This window comes from Varanus komodoensis, unplaced genomic scaffold (genome assembly GCF_004798865.1).
Source record: "Varanus komodoensis strain SLA01 unplaced genomic scaffold, ASM479886v1 scaffold71, whole genome shotgun sequence".
NCBI lineage: Eukaryota > Metazoa > Chordata > Lepidosauria > Squamata > Varanidae > Varanus > Varanus komodoensis.
The window spans coordinates 2,312,394-2,330,032 of record NW_025336360.1 but is presented as its reverse complement, the minus strand read 5'-3'; the positions used below and the strand labels follow the sequence as shown (position 1 = coordinate 2,330,032).

Sequence of the window (17,639 nt, the reverse complement as noted above, 5' to 3'; positions counted from 1 at the left end):
TTCTGGGGTCCTATCCTATCTCCCCTCAGTCTTCTCTTCCCAAGGCTAAACATGCCCATTTTTTTCAGTCTCTCCTGTCTCCAGTCCCCGGATCGTCCCTGCTGCCCTCCTCCGAACCCTTCCCAGCTTGCCTGCATCTTTCTGAACTGTGGTGCCCAGAACTGGACCCAGCGCTCCGAATGAGGCCTCACCTGTGCAGAGTGAAGTGGATCTAGTACTTAATGGGGTTCGGAAATGGGACTTCTGTTAATTCAGCCTAAAACAGCATTTGCCCTTTTGGGAGCCACATCACTTCGCTGGCTCATATTTAGCTTGTTATCTAGGAGCACTGCAGGATCCTTCTCACACGCAGCACTGCCGAGCCAAGTGTTCCCTGTCTTGCAATGATGCATTTGATTTCCTTTTTCTGGGTGCAGGACTTGGCGTTTGTCCAAGTGGCTCTGCTGTTGTCAGCCCAGTGTTCCAAACTATCAAGACCGCCTTGAATCTTCTTTCTGTCTTCCAGGAAATTAGCTCTGCCACCCAGTTTTGTGTCATCTGCGAATTTGGTGTTTGTTCCCTGCAAATAGTTGCAAATCAACACGTTTTTGTGGTCAGATTTGCACCATTGTTTGGAAAATGATATTAAATGTTTCTGTGGGAACATTGATTTTAACGAGTGATTTTAAGTCATCCCACTTGGTGGTTCCTCGTTGCAGGAAGATCACAGTAGAGAATCCTTTTGCGGCGCGTGTGTAGGCAGAAAACAGGCCTACCGCTCTCGGCCTTAAGGTGTGCTCCTGCGGCCAGGAGATGCCGCCTGCCCTGCAGGAGGGAAGCTCCGAGTCCCAGCTCCTTTCCTCCTCGGAAGTGCGCTCCGAGGCCAGAGCCACGAGATCTTTCCGACCTCAGAGCCGGTGCTGGGTGGAGCGTACAGAGGGGTGGGGAGGGATCTCTTGGGATCATCTGGGGGATGCTCTCTTCCTAAACATTAGCTGGCCAAGATTTTTGTGGGGTGGGAGAGCATCAGAGGTGATCTTCCCTTCTGTGCACCCCCGTCCTTGACAGGATAATCCTTGACATAATCCTAAGATATTAGCTGGCGGCAGACGCCCCCTTCAGATTGCACCCAAATGAGTCCTCGATTCCATGAGTGTAGATAGCTGAACATTCTGGGTGACCCCAAGAAGCGTCCCTCCCCCAAATTCCCCCAAGAGTGGGGGACTTCCCATCTGACTCTCTCTTGAGCTCCGTGAAGGATCGAGAGCGTAAGCTCACTTACGTCTGTTGCACCGGCAGACTGATCCCTTTTGAGCCTTATTCGGGGTGGTGGTTCTGACCCATAAAGCCCCAAACCAACTCAGACCAGGACTTGAGATCTTCCACAGAGGATCCACTAATAGGCACAGTTAAGCTGAGATGGTCTTTTTGGGGGTGGCTCTAAGAAAGGGACGCATAACTGATGCATTCAGCCTGGAAGATATTTATGGTTCAGTTTCCTTTGATGTGGGGTTGATTTAATGTGGTCACTTTGGGGAGTAGTTTGGACTGGTGGGTAGGGTGATGTCTGCTTATTTTTTGCTGCTTTTTTAGCTTTTAGGGATATGGATCATTTTAATACTGTTTTTGGTTTATAATTGTACATTTTATTGCCTCTTCATTTCTCGTTTCCTGGTTGAAGAAGTGCATTGAGAGGACTGTTTGGTTCCAAGTAGTGGTATAAAAAATTGTTTAAAAAAGAAGGTTTAGAATCAGTATTAAGATTTCTCCTGACAGCAAAAATGATACTGTCCTTTTGTTAAGATCTCCATGTTCTTAAGAGAAGTGGGTTTGTAAAATGTAAATGGTTTTACGGATTTGGCTGTTTTGTTGAGATTGACACCTTGTGGCTGCATGAGGTTGTATTATCTGCAACCTTGGTTCTCATTTGCCACAGCTGGAATCATGCTGCTGCTTTTTGCTCAAAGGGGCGTACTTCTAATGTGCTTATCTGTTTATTTTATTATACTTACATCCCTCCTGTTTCCTCTTACATAATTGCATAATCCTCCTGCACCACTCCATTTTATCCTCACAGCAACAACCCTGTGAGGTAGGTCAGGCTGAAAGCCCGTGAGTGGCCCAAAGTCACCCCGTGAGCCTCATGGCTGAGAAGGGAGGAGACCCCGATTTCCTGAGGCCCAGGCCAACACCCTACTTCGTATGACCCCCAGGTATCCGGCCCTTTCTTCCTTGAGCGGCACTATAAATATACGTCATTCCAGGCAGCCTGCGCTTTTGTCCTGTGCATTCGGCAGTGCGTCCCCGAACTCCTGCCCTGCCCGTCACAGCTTTTCTGCCTGCCGTACTGCTGCAGTTTCATGAGTATCCCCGTGTGCAGACGGCACCTTGCCATACCCAAGTGAGAAGGGGGCTCTGGATAGCCACCTCCTGCAGGGGGAGGTTCCAGGCTACCCCGTCTCTGCTTAGAAGGTCGAGACCGTCGGTTCACGGCACGCCCAGGCTAACCGAGCTGCGAGTTGTGGGGTATATTTCCGCCTAAACATGCATGGGAATTTTTGTTGTCATCAGGTTAGCTCCGACTTAGGCAACCTTGTGAAAAATGCCTCCAGAACTCCCTGTCCTTAGCAGCCCTGCTCAGTTCAGAGACGATTATCAAGTAATACACAGGAAAACATGCTCAACTTCAGCTCCTCGGATCCATTTCTGAAACGGCCTTGCTTTTGGTACAGAACCTGTGAGTGAGAAAGCTTCTGTAGGCATGGCTTCGGGTGTGAGCGCATGGCCCTGTGCAAAGATGGCAGAATTTATTTACTTTTTGAATTAATTGAATTATTTTTAGGTTGCATTTAAGGATGGAACCGTCGCATTCACCTGATTTTAAAATGTGGCTAATGCTTCCCTGAGGCTGCAGAGGGAGATGTGTTGAGCGCTGGGCAACCCGCCATCCAGGGCAGATTACCTCTAATTGCTAATCTTTTCATTGAAGGAGCACCCGATAAAACAGCCGAGTTTGAGAATGTTGCCGCTTTCAGTGCGGGAAGCCGTGCCGCTGCTCTGCATGTGCTGCTGAAGCCGGTCGGCAGGGCAAGGGTCTAATATCGCCCGAACCAGCGTTGAGGTCGAAGTCGTTTGGCTTCAAGATCCCTGCTCAGGATTGCATTGAAATGTCGTGGAAACCCTTCTGCATAGTGAAATCTTATGAATCGTTCAGAGTGCGACAGCCCAAATGCAGTCGAGTCCGCCAGCATGGCCAGAATCCTTACTTAACAGTGATAGAATTGTTCTGGGGAGGTAGAATCAGCTACTTAGTATATATTTTATTATTATTACTTCTGAGACAATTTGCATTGAAAGAAAAAAAGTGCAGCTAAGCTGCTCAGACTCTGTTGGGTGTTCCCAGGCAGTAGGATAATTTCAAAACTCGGGTACTGTCTCTCTGATCCTTAAAGCGGTTTTGTAACCCTCATATTATGTTTGAGTGCTTGTCAAGTGCATTTTCTGGTGGTCTGTCCGTCCGCCTGTCCATCCTTATTTATTTCTTTAATTTGTATCCTGCTTTTTCTTACAAAGAACTCAAAGCGGCTTAGATCACTCTCCTCCTGCTGCTCTCAGCCTTATTCCCACAACAACAGCCCTGTGAGGTAGGTTGCACTGAGAGTCTGTGCCTGGCCCAGAGTCAGTCAGTTGGCTCCCAGCTGGCTGTGCGGGGACTAGAGCCCAGATTGCCTGAGTCCCAGTCCTGCACGCTTAACCACTGCGCTGCTTCTAGCAGCAGCTAAACTGGAGTTGGTCCAGCCCCATTGGCAAAGGGATAGAAAGCCATTTTCCAGGCTCAGGTCTCTAGTTCAGCCCCAAGGAAGGAAGCTGAGGTGCAGGCTGCTTCTGGGTCCCTGGGTCCTTGGGGGCCCACATGTTCTTTGCTTTGTGCCTGTTCCCTCCCTGGTACACCGATGCAGCGCCGACCCCGCGGATCTCTCCGTCCTGCAGCGCCGCGCATTTTGTGCAGGAGGGCCGAAACGCGAGCCTCGCTCCCCTTCCCGCCCTGCCTGTGCAGAGCTTGGCTCCGCGTGGTGGCGGCCTCAGCGGCCCTTCCTCACCCCCCCCCCGGCACGAGCTCCATCAATCCGCCCTCCTCGCCCGGGTCCCGCTCGCAGGACCTGCCACAGCGGGAGGGCAGAGTGCGTGCTGCCGGCAGGGCTGCTGGCCCCATGGGGCGCCCGGTGGAGGCGGCCCTGCGGGCGCCCACGGAGGCCCAGATCCCGTGTCCCCGAGCGCCGCTCCCCAGCCTGCTCTCGGTCAGCGCGTCCCCTTCCGTGCATGACGGGTGGCCGCCATTTCTGTGTGAAACACGTCTTATTTCTTTCTTGCAGCCGGGCGAGACAGAGCGGGCCTCCCAGGCAAAGCCGTCCCGCCAGGGCCCTAGCTTGTATTAGCAGCACTTGGGTAGGAGCTGGCGAAGGCCCGCGCGCCCCCCAGCCGTGGGGACTGGTGCCCGCCCCCGCCTGCCCCCGCGGGGGACCGTCTGCCACCCGCCAGCCTGGAGCATCGTCTTCACGCCCCCTCGGGCAGCTGCGGCCACCGGGCTTCCGAGGCCCGCCTGTGAGTACCAAACCGTGGCACCGCTAACACCTTACCTTTCGCAGGGCCGCAGCGCGGAGCTTGGGCGGACCCCGCCAGGTGTACGAACTCGCGTGGGGCCTTGCGGGACTGGACCGCTAGCCGCCTGCTCCGCATGGCTAGCCAGACCGGATGCTTAGAAGAGCCGCCATGCTGGTCCGTTCCCGCATCCGGCTCTCACAGTGGCCCACAAGCAGGACCTGGGTCCATCGGCTCCCCGCTGCCCAAGTCCCGGCAGCCGGTGTACAGAGACGCACGGCCGCAGTCCCGAAGCAGCGACGGCCTCCCTTGCACCAAGTTGCCTAGCCCCCTTTTAGAGCCGTCCAAAATGGTGGGCGGCCCAGCATGCTCTGCCAGCGATGTGCCCCTCCCTAAGTGATTGCCCGCGTGGGATGAGAGTGGCGGCCTCCCCGCCGCGAGCAGAGATATCCTGCGTCCGCCTGTGGAGGCTCAGCCGAGGCTGCAAATTGTGGAAGTGCCTTTTCCCGCAGCTGTAGCATGCCGCATGGACGTTCCCCCCGGTATTCCCTATTTCTTTTTGTCTTTTGCAGCAAAGTTTACCTGGGAGAGATTGAGGGGTGGGTGCCCTTAGGGGTTGCCCTTGCTCCTTAGTTCCCCATCCATCCCGAATCTGACATTTCCTTCCCAGATTGTGTGCATGCGCCCACCTGGCGTCCCAGATCAGCCCCCCAGGACGCTACAGAGGGCCACCTCCCCTGCCACAGCCCAGCCCTCTTTCCCTTGCTGCTGAGGGACCGCTGGCTCCCCGGCCTTGGTGCATTTCGGACTCGCTTTTCTCAAGGCTGACCTAGCGGCAGCGACAGTGTGATGGCCTTTCTCGTCCTTGTTGCCCCACCTGCCCCAGAAAATGGCTCCCCAGAAATAGACTTTGGACCACTGGCTGACAGAAGGACTCCCCCCTGATGTCGCAAGGGTGTGCTTCCCCCACATCCGCCAGCCCCTCACCCTGCGTTCTCTCGCGCCTGCCTCCTCTCCCCCCCACGTGCTCTGCATTCATGCCCACCCTGCGGGATCAGTGAAGGGGTGCTCCCCTTGTGCCAGAGGCCATGGGGTGAGCAGAAGGAAAGGCAAAAACGGCCTCCTGGCATTTCAGCAGGGCCCCATCCTCAGGAATTACGAGATGTGTGGAGAAGCATGACCCCTTCCGCTCCAGGACCTGTTTGGGGTTCCCCATCCATCCCGCCTCGCCCAAACTGGCCAGTCACAGCTGTGGCACAGATTGTCAACGTTTCCTTTATCCCATCTTTCTCATAGGTTAGAATGTGTGTGGCTATTCCATGGCAATGGGTCCATTCCCACGACTGAGTAGTCCCATCTGGCTTATGGAAGCCACAGTGGGCCATGACCCGGGGAGGGGGCTGTTTTGGATGTTCAGGTCGCGATCGTGGCTTGCCGTTCCATCCAAACCCAGTGAGGAGATTTTGTTGGCGTGGTTTGCTCCGAAACAGCCTGTGGGTTTTGGGAGATTCTTGGCGCATGTTGAGAGCTCGTTTCAGAAGAAATGACAAGCTGCAGCACTGGCTGGGATATGCCAAAGATGCCTGGAAGGCTGGCAGCAGCCCGTGGCTTACCCAGGGAAGCCACCCTGGGCCACGGTGATCGTGCCGACTGGGGCTCTGGCTGCAAGGGGCATTGCGAGCAGGGTGGAAGGCCTCTCCCACGATGCCAAGACTTCATCCACGGCTGCGTCCGGTGCCAGTTCCCTGCAGCCGTCGGCTGAGCTGCTCTGGCTGCCCCAAGAAGCTCTGGTCAGCTCAGTGCAAACCGCGACTCGGGAGAGCACTGAGCATCTGAACACAAAGGTTCGGGTTCTTTGTGTATCAGAGAAATCCGAATCGTTCTACCCTCTCATATTGCAGAGTTTGTGTGGGGGGAGCGGTGATGGTCTCTTGAGCAGAGGCTGCCTGGTGCATCATGCTCAGATCCATGGACCTTGGGAAGCTGCGCCTGCTAAGCCAGTCCTTTCCCCCAGTCTTGACACTGACTAACAGCAGCGGCTCTGCGGGGTTTCCAGAAGATTCCTCTCTGTCCCTGCCAGGAACGATGGGCTCCGGCCTGGAGCTCCTCGGCATGCGGAGTCCGCACCCGGCTGCAGCCCCTCAGGCCACATGGTAAAGCACCCCGTTCTCTGCGTTCGTGGGGCGTGACCAGCTGGCTGCCTGAGCCATCCGGCTTTGGTTGCAGATTGGTCTTCCGGGTTTCTGCTGCCAGAGTCGTAGAGATGGGGCAGAATTCCTGGCTGTGGATGAGGAAGAGGCAAGATGCTCTGGTAACTTCCTGGTTGGGTTATTGTAATGTGTTTTACATGGGGCCGCCCTTGAAGATGGTCTGGATACTTCAGTTGGTTCAGAATAGAGCTGCTGGTTAACAGGGACCGGCAGGTGCTCACATATAACGCCGGTCCTCCTTCGGTTACACTGGCGGCCAGTTGAAGTCCAGGCCAATTTAAAGTCCTGGTGATGACCTATGAAGCCCTAAACGGCTTGGGTCCGGGATACCTGAAGGAGCGCCTTCTCCCCTATGTGCCCTCCTGCCTCTTGAGATCTGAGGTGGAGGCCCTGCTCTGGGAGCCCTCCTTGAAGGAGATCAGGAGGGCGGCTACCCAGAGCAGGGCCTTCTCTGCAGTGGTGCCCCATCTATGGAATACGATCCCCAGAGTGGTCTGCCTGGTGCTGACACTTTAATCCTTTTGGCACCAGGCTAAAACTTTTTTATTTTCCCATTATTTTAATGTCGAATAGGCTTTAACGTGGGTTTTATTATATTGAGGTGTTGGATGCTGTGCTTCATTTTATTTGTTGCTTTTATTGTGAAACCAGCCCGAGATGCCAGTAGTTGGACGGGTTATAAAAGCCTTCAATAAACAAATAAATAAAAAAGTGGGCAGGAACTCATACAGAGATGCAGCAGGCCGACTCCTCTCTGGGTGGGTACATTAAACTCCCAGGAGTGTAAATGATCCCACAGTGTATGGTGTGACTCACTAGGAATTCCTGTTGCAGTTCGCAAGTAATGCTTCCGTTTCACCTCCAAGGCCTTGGATGGGACGAGAGTTGCCTGGCCTGTGGGAAGCAGGTGGGGTTCGCAGGTTCGGCCTGGACTCCCTTGTCCGGCCGTGCTCAGTGCCTGCGGGCGCCTCCTGAGTGTTTGGGTCTCTCTTCTCGTGCTTTCCTCCCCTGCCCGGAGGGTCATGGTTGATTTAGCTGTTGCCTGCCCGGTGACCAGAAAGTGAACTGTTCTGCTTGTGTGAGCGACTTTCCATGGGGATATCTGGAAGCGGGTACTGAATTTGAGGACGTAAGAAGTGCTGCGCTGGGTCAGACCGGGTCCCACCTCCTCCAGCTTTCTGTTCACAGCCACCAGCAGCGCCCTCCTGCCATGTTCCACAGCATTCTGCTCCTTTCCTGGACAGCAGGACTGGTAGCCATTGGAGCGCTGTATAGCCACGGCTGGGAGGGAGGGATGTCTCCCTCTCCGCTCTCACCCCATTTTGTACTCCTGTTCTGGCCTCCCATCACTCAGCTTTTCCTGACACCAGGCAGTTCCAGAAGCTGTCACCCCCTTTCCTCAGGGAGTGCCTTCGGCCAATTGATCCTTTGGGCAGTGCGATCGGATGGCTCTGATTCTGCAGTGCCAGTGTTGCTGTTGACTTGAGAACTTTGTCCAAGCATCTGCAAGAGCTGACTTCATCAGCTCTTCATCGCAGCCTTCCTTGGCAGCTGCCAGAGTTTCACTGGGGGGGGGGGCAGTGGGGGGAGGACTCCTTCCTGAGATTCCTGATCTGTGGGTCCACAAGGGGCTGCATCTCCAGTACGGTCCACAGTCTTCTCATGCAGCTGCTGCCATGCTGGCTTCCTCTACTGACCTTTCTCTGATCCGTGACTGCAGCCTTGCAAAAATTATTCTCACCCCAGCACACCGCCCCCCCCATTTTTATTAACTTGGTGCCATCCTCACATCCTTTTTGTGGCATGTTCTGAAAGTACTGAAAGGGGCAAGGAAGGATATGCACATGACTTTTCAACCTTTATAAATGTTCTCAGCGTTGTTCACCTAGAAACTCTTTTTGCTCGCCATAGGCGAGGACTTGTTTGCATGTTGGTGTGATGATGGTGTGGCCTTTGCCTGCCGCCACAGCTGGTGACCAGTCTAGCGAATCCCAGTCAGGGCTGTCTCCGAGTTTCGGGGGCCACTTGGCCTGAAGCCCTGAGTGGGTCTGCGTAGGGGCCCTGTGTAGGGTCCGATCTCAGTGGGCCCTGTATCCGTCTCTCTCGGGGAGGGGCGGGGCTCAGGCATGCCAGCTAGCGCCCCTGTGAGGGATTGGGAACTGCCTTTTCCATTCCCCACAAGGCCCCAGAGCAGTCCTCGGTTTCTCTAACTAGCAAATGGGGCCAGCTGTCCGCAGGTTGGAGTGGCCCTTCGTCTTACACAGCAAAGATACGAGTCAGCGAAGTTCTGCTCAGCTCATAGGGGCGCAGCTGTGCCTACTGGCACCGTAGGAATGGCCCCTGCATGAGTGCACCCCTGCAGCCCCCTGGGGAAGGGCTCCATCTTGAAGGGAAGTTGCCCGAGGGTAGAGGGGCAGGCATAGCCCCTCCTCCAGCCCACTGGCTTCCCCTGCCTTCCTCCCGTAGTCACTTCCAAACTGGTTAGGAATGTCTGCCACCTAGTGGCTGGAGATAATACTTCAGTCTTCAGCCCCAAAGACTTATTTGCATGAACTAAAATGAGTGCATTTTGAAAAATCCAAATTGCCCTGAAGGTGCTCATCACTCGGGTCTCATTAGTATGCCCGCCAGATTTCATGGTCCTGGTGTGGACAGACATGCACGCACGAACCATCTTCGTGGTTACGGGAGGCAGGCTGGCATCATCAAAAATCAAAGGGGATCCAAGGAAGGGGTGGTGGCAGGCCCGCCCAGGCCACTAGTGCCCATGCGCACCAGAAGCTGCCGCACAGCCTCTTGATGGTGTTCAGTAGAGAAAGATTCATCCTGATCTGATTCCATAGCCCTGGCTCAAAGTTTGGGCATGGATCGAGTGTGGCTTTCCACTGAACTGTGCGAGATTGTGCTGTCTAAAACGGGGTGGGAATAACAAACCACAATGGACAACCCATACTTCACAACCCAAGCACCATGTTCTTTTCATGGGTTTTTTGTGGTTAGCAAGCCATGGTTTGTTGGCTTGCAGCTGAGTTCAGACAACAGGGTAATTTGCATTTCAACAACAACCCGTGGTTCAGCAACAATGCACACCAAACCCTGGATTTGCATTAGGTTGTTGCCCAAACCCAGTCATCAGGCGTCCGGGTGCCTCGCTGCCTCCATTATGGCTGTGAAGGCCTTCGATGAAAAGTGTCCCAGAGGAAGGATTTGGAAGGGACTTCCTCTCTTGCTAAGAATGCACCAAAAGGCCTCTGTGTTTTTTTCTTTTGGCTTTATTTTGACCAGTTCCCTTTAATCATCTTTGCTCGGTCTAAATTTGCCTTTTCCAGATGGTTGGGCTACAAGTCCCAAAATTCTTCCACCAGCAGAAAAACTGGATGCTTCTAACAAAATACTTGGATGCATGATATTAATGGAGAAAGACGTTTTAACTGAGCTGGGACATGGTGTTAGTATGATTAAATTTGTGGAATGGGAGAAAGTACCACCTATGCCAAGTTTGTAATATTTCTGCAGTATTTGGTTCAAGAGACAGCAACATCAGTCGGTGTTTTCTATTTTATTTGTGGTTGCATTTGCAAATAGCACATTCGCAGATAATATTTTAAGCATGATTTCCAAACGAGAAGTTGGGAGAAGGTGGGCTGTGTGTATTTCTGGGGTGTTGCAATTGCAGGGGCAGAATCTGGTCGGCTGGGTGCAGAATTCAAGTCCAGTAATATGAGATCTCCTTTTTATTGATAATAATGAATAATAGTGGTGGTAATAATAATGCAAAACCCTTACGCTGCTAAGACAAACTTGAAAGAGTAAGCATGATTTCTGCTGAAATCTCAGAATGAGTCGTATTTTCAGATGGCCGAGAAGTTCAGAACCGTATCAGAATGTGCAGAAACAAGGTAAAATGGCATAAAATAAGTAAGTGTAGGCCATAGTGACCCAGGGATTTGGAATTTTATAGTGTGTAGTGACCGAGGGATTTGGAATTTTACTTTCTTTGTGCAGAATATTTCATGGAGGCAGTTCTGCCTGTTCTCCAAAGGATGGAGGAGACCCAGTCTTGTCCCTGAATTTAGGCAGGAGTGTTGCCTGTATTTCGGGGTGAATCTGGGCCTTCACTAGGAACTCTACTAGATCCGCACCCGCTGAGAGCAGAGAGCCGGGTGGGCACCCAGCGGTTTTCCATGTTGTAAGTTCATTGATGCATTTGCAAAGATGAGATAAGGCAGGCTTGGGTAGTTTAAAAGCTGCAATTTACATTTCTTGGGTAATTCTCCCTGGCAAGCATGTGAAAAATGCATGTATTTTGGTTGAATACTTGCACTGATAGGGAATGAACATGAAATGGAAGGCGCCCTCACGACCTAGAGGAAGCGAGTTGAAGTGCAGGAGTGTTATTCTCGTGCAGCGTCCTTTCAGTTCCGACGATTAATGTGGTTCGACCATTTTCAGGACCCTAATTCCCTCTCCCCCACCCCAATTTGAACAATGTGAGGGAATTACACTCAGGAAAACCTTTACATTTTGATAAGTACTCACATCACAGTGTGTAGTTTAATTCCCACCCCCAAAATATTTCAGGACAAATACTTGGGACAGAAACATTAAATCATATGGGGATCCTGTTTGTTTTGCTTATGAAAGAAAAGAGCTTTGTTGCATTGGATTCCTCTCTTGGACAACCTGGTGCCTTCCAGATATTTCGGAATTCCATTCCCAGCCAGCACGGAAGACTTACAGTTGTGGTCCAAACATCTGGAGGCTGCTTGGAAGGCAAAATCGACTCTTCAGTCCATTCAAATTAAATTCAGCACTGGATTGCATTGGAAACTTGTGGTTCCTACTGCAGCCAAGCAGCTGCCCCAGTGGGAAGCCTGGAAACTCAGATGCACCTGGCACGCACACACTGCATTCTTCCCTGGATACAGGAGGTCCTGTGGATCCATCCTGCCTAGCTTTGTGGACCGTGCTTAACCTCCGCTATTTTCCTTGTGCCCTTGGGGGCCACTTGCTGGGGGCCTCGGGCCTCCATGGCTCTTCTCGGCCTTTTGGAAGCGGTGTCAAAAAGCTGTGGAGTGTTTCCCTTCACCCAGGCGCGCGGATCCTCCTCAAGCCTGAGGCCCAGATCCATGTTGGAGAAATTGCCAGGCCCAGTCGCGGGGCCGAAGGCAGGAGTAAAGACGCCAAAGAGCAGTGCATTTTCACTGCATTCTCCTTTCTGCCAGGAATGGAGTACTTTGTGGAATGGGGAGGACGGTGGCAAGGACACCCGGAAGCCACCGGAAGATCAGTGGCTAGGGAGAGGCGGCGTGGCTTTCTTGGGTGCCATTCAAGCCTGGATTTGGCCACCTGGTGGCACAAATTTAGCCCTTGCGCCGGGGACTTGGGGCACCTGCAGTCTGACCTCTGCTGCTCTGAGGCTCTCCAGAAAGCCGTATGTCGGGGCCTCCTTCCTTATTCTTGAGGTCTTGTTTGAGGGCTTCATGAAAAAGGCATTTGTCTCATCAACCAATTAACATGAATGGTGTGGAGGAATTAGATAAATGCCCATTTAAGCCATCCGGGGTCTAAATGGACCCAGCAGAGTGAAAACACTCATTTAATGCTAGCTAGTTTTAATGTTGTAATGGCTGAGACAAGGAGCCAGATGTCTCGCTTCTGGTGTCGTGTACTTTTAGCACCCCGCAGGGGTTTGGCTTTGGGGGGGACGGACAGATGAGCGAGGCCCTGTTTGTTGCGACCGGGGTCTTTGTTGCCTTAATATGATGTCGCGTATTCCACATGAAATTGAAGGTGTGCTTAAATACTTCTTGCTGTATCTTGGCTTTTAAAACTGTGTCTTAACTGTGCGATTGCAGCTGGGTGTTACGCTTCCCGGTAATGGAGGCTTTGAAGAGTTAAGAACAGCTTCGGTAAAAGGGACAGTGCTGAGTAGTTGGGGTGTTGGACTGGGAAAACCCGGCTCTAGTCCCCCCTCAGCCTGAAGCTCCCTTGTCACTGACCCTCACCCTGTCCAACCTCACAGGGCTGTTGTGAGGAGAGAAGGGAGAGGAGGAGGCGATTCTGAAGCTTCCTTGGAATAGCTGGACAGGATATAAGCATGTAATCGCACTGCTTCTTACCTTCCTTGGATTCTTTCCCTATTTGGCCCTGTCTTGTCTGGAATATGCTTAGTGTGGGGGTGGAGAACAGAATGGTTTTATGGGTTTCCAAGAAGCTTGGGTGCTATTCTGACCCATAACCACCTCTTCTTTTGCTTTTTCCTCAGGATGGCGGAACCGCGCTTTAACAACCCCTATTTCTGGCCACCCCCTCCCACCATGCCCAGCCAGGTAAAGTCCCTTCAGTTTGCAGCAGTCTCTTCAACCCTTGCAGATAACTTTCCAGTCTACTGATAGACAGAACCAAAAAGCAAAATACACCCTGTGGAAAGGTATCATATAGTGAAGATGACCCTGGGTCCTTTTTGGTCTATTTAAGGTTTTTATGTGATGTTTTATTATGTGGTTGCATTCTATGGTTTTGTCTTGTGAGCTGCTCAGAGTGTTTGAGTAATTCAGCAGTTTAAAAATATAAGGAATTAATTAAGGCACTATCCTGTTCATGCTAGGCAGACAAAAGGGCATGCCAAGGAGTTTCAGACCTTCTTTTCTGGCTAAGCCTGCAGGTTGTACCTTAAATCATGAAAAATAAAATAGCTCCGAATCTTACTGTATCCAGCTTCCAAAGATCCTTACCAGGATTTGCTGAGAACGGAACCAGAGACCACCTGCACCTGCCTTCTCACTGAGCTAATGCCCTTTCCCTACAAATAAAGCAAGATTCCAGTCCTCATGGTTTTGAACCAAGGGTTGAATTACATAGGAACATATCCTTCTTGGAAGCCGTCCACTCTAAGCCTGGAGTCGAGGCAGAGATCCTCTACTTTGCATGCAGAAGGTGCCCAGTTTGACCCAAGGTGGGGCAGAAAAAAACACGCCTGAAACCCTGGAGAACGCTTGCTGCCAGTCAGTGCCTGCAACACTGAGCGAAGTGGACCAAGCCTCTGCCTCGCTATGTGGCCACTTCCTAAGATCCCCACGGTTCATGCTGGAAACCGAGAGCATGGCAACGCTCAGGCTCAGGGTAGGCGATGGGCCTCCTCCTCTGTTGATTGCAAAATGTCTGTTCTCTCTCCGCCAGCTGGACAACTTGGTTCTAATCAACAAAATCAAGGAGCAGCTCATGGCAGAGAAGATCCGACCGCCACACTTGCCCCCGACCTCCGTGGCGTCCCAGCAGCCTCTCCTGGTGCCCCCCTCGCCTGCCGAGAACAGCCAGTCCATCATGTCCATTCCCAAGCTTCAGCAAGTCCCCGGGCTGCACCCCCAGGCCGTCCCCCAGCCCGACGTGGCCCTGCACGCACGCCCGGCCACCAGCACCGTCACGGGTAAGCCGCGAGCACAGGGGCCCGTGCTGGCGCTTCGGTGGGGCATGAGAGCCGGCAGCTTGGTTTCTGTGCTGCGCCACCCTTTTCCCCCTTCGGGGCTTCTCTGAAGGTGGTGGCAGATTTTGAGATACTCTCCCAGCCCCACTGCAAGCGGAGAATTCTCCATGCAGCATGCCCCTAACCCACAGCACAGCACGGGGCACTCCAGAGTCCTGCATCAGAACAATCCGTGTGAAAGGTCTCCTGGAGAGTAGAAAATTAGAGGAACAGTGACACCGCTGGGGGGGGGGAGTTGTGTGAGCCCCCCCCCACCACATGTGCTGTTGCAAACTTCCCAGGGAAGTCCAGCTTGGGTGGTAGGGAAATGAAATAAGCAAATATCAGTACAGGCTGGTCACAGCAGGCGATTTATTATTATTTATTGATTTAAAATATATGCCATCCTAATTCTCAAAAAGCCTCAGGACGGCTTACAACATAAAATAAGATATAAATAAAATCCCCGGCCCACACTGGCTACAATTAGAAACATAGAAAAAACCAATATTAAAACTTATTAAAATATCACTGGAATAAAAAGATCTTGGCCTGGTGCCGAAAAACAAATAGCGACGGCGCCAGGCGGACCTCTCTGGGAAGCACATTCCATAGATTGGGCGCCACCGCAGAGAAAGCCCTCCTCCGGGTACTATGCCTCCTAATATCTTTCACGGAGGGATTTGGGCTGCGAGGCATGGGTCGCTTGGCCCACCCATTCCCAGAAGTTTCTCCAAAATGGAATCTGGTCCTCAGGCATTCAGCATCCCTGGAATGCAGAGCCACAGTGCTCCTCCGGCACCAAGATTGTTGGCTGAAATCAGCTCGGTGCCCTTTGCAGATGCTGTGCTCCAGGTCCGGTGCCGGCCTCTACCTCTGGGGGCGACCCAGTGGGGGGCCAAAGGGAGAAGCACCTTCTCGGTGGTGGCCCCCAGTCGTGGGACAAGCTCTCTACTGAGGCCTGGCCTGCTGGCACCAGGTTAAGTGTGCCCTCTGTGGTGGGGGTTTTCATCAGCTTTAATTCCCTTTACTTTTTAGTATTACACTAACTTATTTAATATATGTTGCCAACTGCTTGACATGCCTTGTGATTTAATTTGAATCAGCTGTTGTAGCCTTGTAAAATTAGTTTTAAATTTGGGTTTGTACGGTATTTTTATGCTGCTTTGTCGATATCTGCATTATATATAATGTTTTTATAGTGCTCTAAGCCACCCAGAGAGGGACTGCAGGTGGCGCAGTGGTTTAAACCGCTGTGCTGCTGGGCTGGTTGATCAAAAGGTCGCCGGTTCAAATGTGCACAATGGGGTGAGTCCCCGTTGCTCCGTCCCAGCTCCTGCCAACCTTGCAGTCCGAAAGCATGCAAATGCAAGTAGATAAAAAGGTACCACTTCGGTGGGCAGGTAACAGCGTTCCGTGCACTTCAGCATTTAGTCATGCTGGCCACACGACCACGGAGACTGTCTGCGGACAAACGCTGGCTCCCTCAGCCAGGAAATGAAGATGAGCCCCGCCCCTAGAGTCAGGCATGACTGGACGTAACGGCAAGGGGAAACCTTTACCTTTTTAAGCCACCCAGAGAGCTTTGACTGTTGGGTGGGAGAGAAATGCAGTTTTTGATGCTGATGATTTAAGGCCCCGGTGTCATTAGATTTGTTTTGCCAGAGGGCAAGTGGGGGATGCAGTGTCTGACAACCCTGCAGTATAGTCCACTTTGGAATTCTGAGGCTCATGGGCACTCTCACAAAATGGCTGCCCCACGGCCTGCGTCCTGAAGTTGGCGTTTGTCTCCTCCTGTGCCTTGCAGGTCTGGGGCTGGGCTCCCGGGCCCCAGCTGTCAGTACCTCAGAATCCAGCGCTGGGACGGGAACCAGCACCCCCTCCACGCCCACCTCCACCAGCCAGAGCCGCCTCATCGCCTCCTCGCCCACCCTTATCTCAGGAATCACCAGCCCCCCGCTGCTGGAATCCATCAAGACCATCCAGGGGCACAGCTTGCTGGGGGCGCCCAAGGCGGAGCGTGGCCGCAAGAAGATCAAGGCGGAGAACCCATCGGGTCCGCCTGTCCTCGTGGTGCCCTACCCCATCTTGGCCTCAGGAGATATTGGCAAGGAGGGCAAAACGTACAGGTGCGTCCGGGAGGGCGGGCGGGCGGGCAGGTGGGCAGGATAGGGGAATGCTGGGAGCTTTGCATGTCTGGAGCGGGCAGGGAAGACAGCTACACCTGGTCCGGCGAGGCTCCGAGTTCAGGTTCATAGTACCCAGCTATGAAGCCCTTGGCAGGAGAGCGGGCAGTGCATCAGGCAAGCCCACCCCACAGGGGGGCTGTGAGGATAAAATGGAGGAGGCAGGCCCATGAATCCCCCGTGGTGTCTTGGGGGGAAGATGGGATACGCACGCAGTATGCAACGATGCAGTCACAAACGGCATCTAGAAAACAGCGCACAGAAGCCCAGCGCTCGACTAGGCTCCTCCTCTCCGAGATGCCACCTGGCCTCAGGCTGGAACTCCTTCCACACCTCATTTTCAAGCGCGTGCCGTTTTTGGCATAGGAGGACTTTCAGCCCGCAGGTGGCCTTGCCGGTATTTTGGAGCAGCCTGGTCCAGCCCATGCTGCGCTCTGGGTTATTTCCTGATACCATCCTTTCGGTCTTGGCTTCACTTCTTTTCCCGTGTTGGCCGCTTCTGTTTCTCGTGGAACAAAACCTTTGAAGCCTGCTAGCAGAATTCAGGAGACCCACGTCTTATGCCTGGCAGCTAATGCTGAACATGCAGGCTGTCTCCCCTTCATGCACCGTCGCAGCATCAAAACTTGCTTGCTGGAGTCACAGGGAGAGCCTCATTAGCGCAGTATATTGTCTCCAGCAACATCCAGCCCGGTTGGCCGGGGTGGGAAAGTCCCAGAGAGACACCTTCTCCAACCAGAGATCCTCCAGAAGTTTGGGACTCCGGTTCCCATCACCCCTGCCCGCTGACTGTGCTGGCTGGCGCTGATGGGAGCTGAAATTCTAAAGACCTGCTGGGAACTCTGCTGGCCGGTGCGTTGAGTGGGGATAAAGCCAGGTTGCTTCCCTGTGACTGCCGTTCTTCAGAGTCACAGGGAAGAACGTGTCACGCGCAGAGACTGTGAAGAAGAGCGAGGCCTCCGTGGGTGCAGAGCGGGGTGCAGAAGGGCGGGCTGGGGAGCCACGGCCGGCCCGTGTGAAGCTGTGGGAGAGCTCTCAATGTCCTGCTGTTCCCACTGATCCCTGGTGCTTCATTGGCCTTCGTGTAGTCCCCCCCCCCCCACTCTAAGAACTTGGGATGCCACTCCTAGAAGGCGTTGGGGTGGGCAGCTGGATCCCATAACCTGCTGTGTTCAGCGCCTCGTCCATTCCCCAGGACAA

General features: G+C 53.1%; 1 protein-coding gene across 6 annotated transcripts in view; it reads left to right on the top strand.

The window, feature by feature from the left end:
• Positions 1–17,639, top strand: part of ZNF362 (zinc finger protein 362) — a 38,580-nt gene that overhangs the window by 11,974 nt on the left and 8,967 nt on the right. For 5 of the 6 annotated variants that reach the window (XM_044452343.1, XM_044452345.1, XM_044452344.1 and 2 more), the window contains exons 2-4: positions 13,057–13,120; positions 13,971–14,217; positions 16,061–16,382. In XM_044452343.1, coding sequence (XP_044308278.1) covers positions 13,058–13,120; positions 13,971–14,217; positions 16,061–16,382 — 632 coding nt within the window. In that variant the 5' untranslated portion in view covers position 13,057. Of the gene's footprint in view, positions 1–4,352; positions 4,582–13,056; positions 13,121–13,970; positions 14,218–16,060; positions 16,383–17,639 lie in introns of all 6 variants that reach the window. The other variant, XM_044452341.1, reaches the window with a different exon arrangement.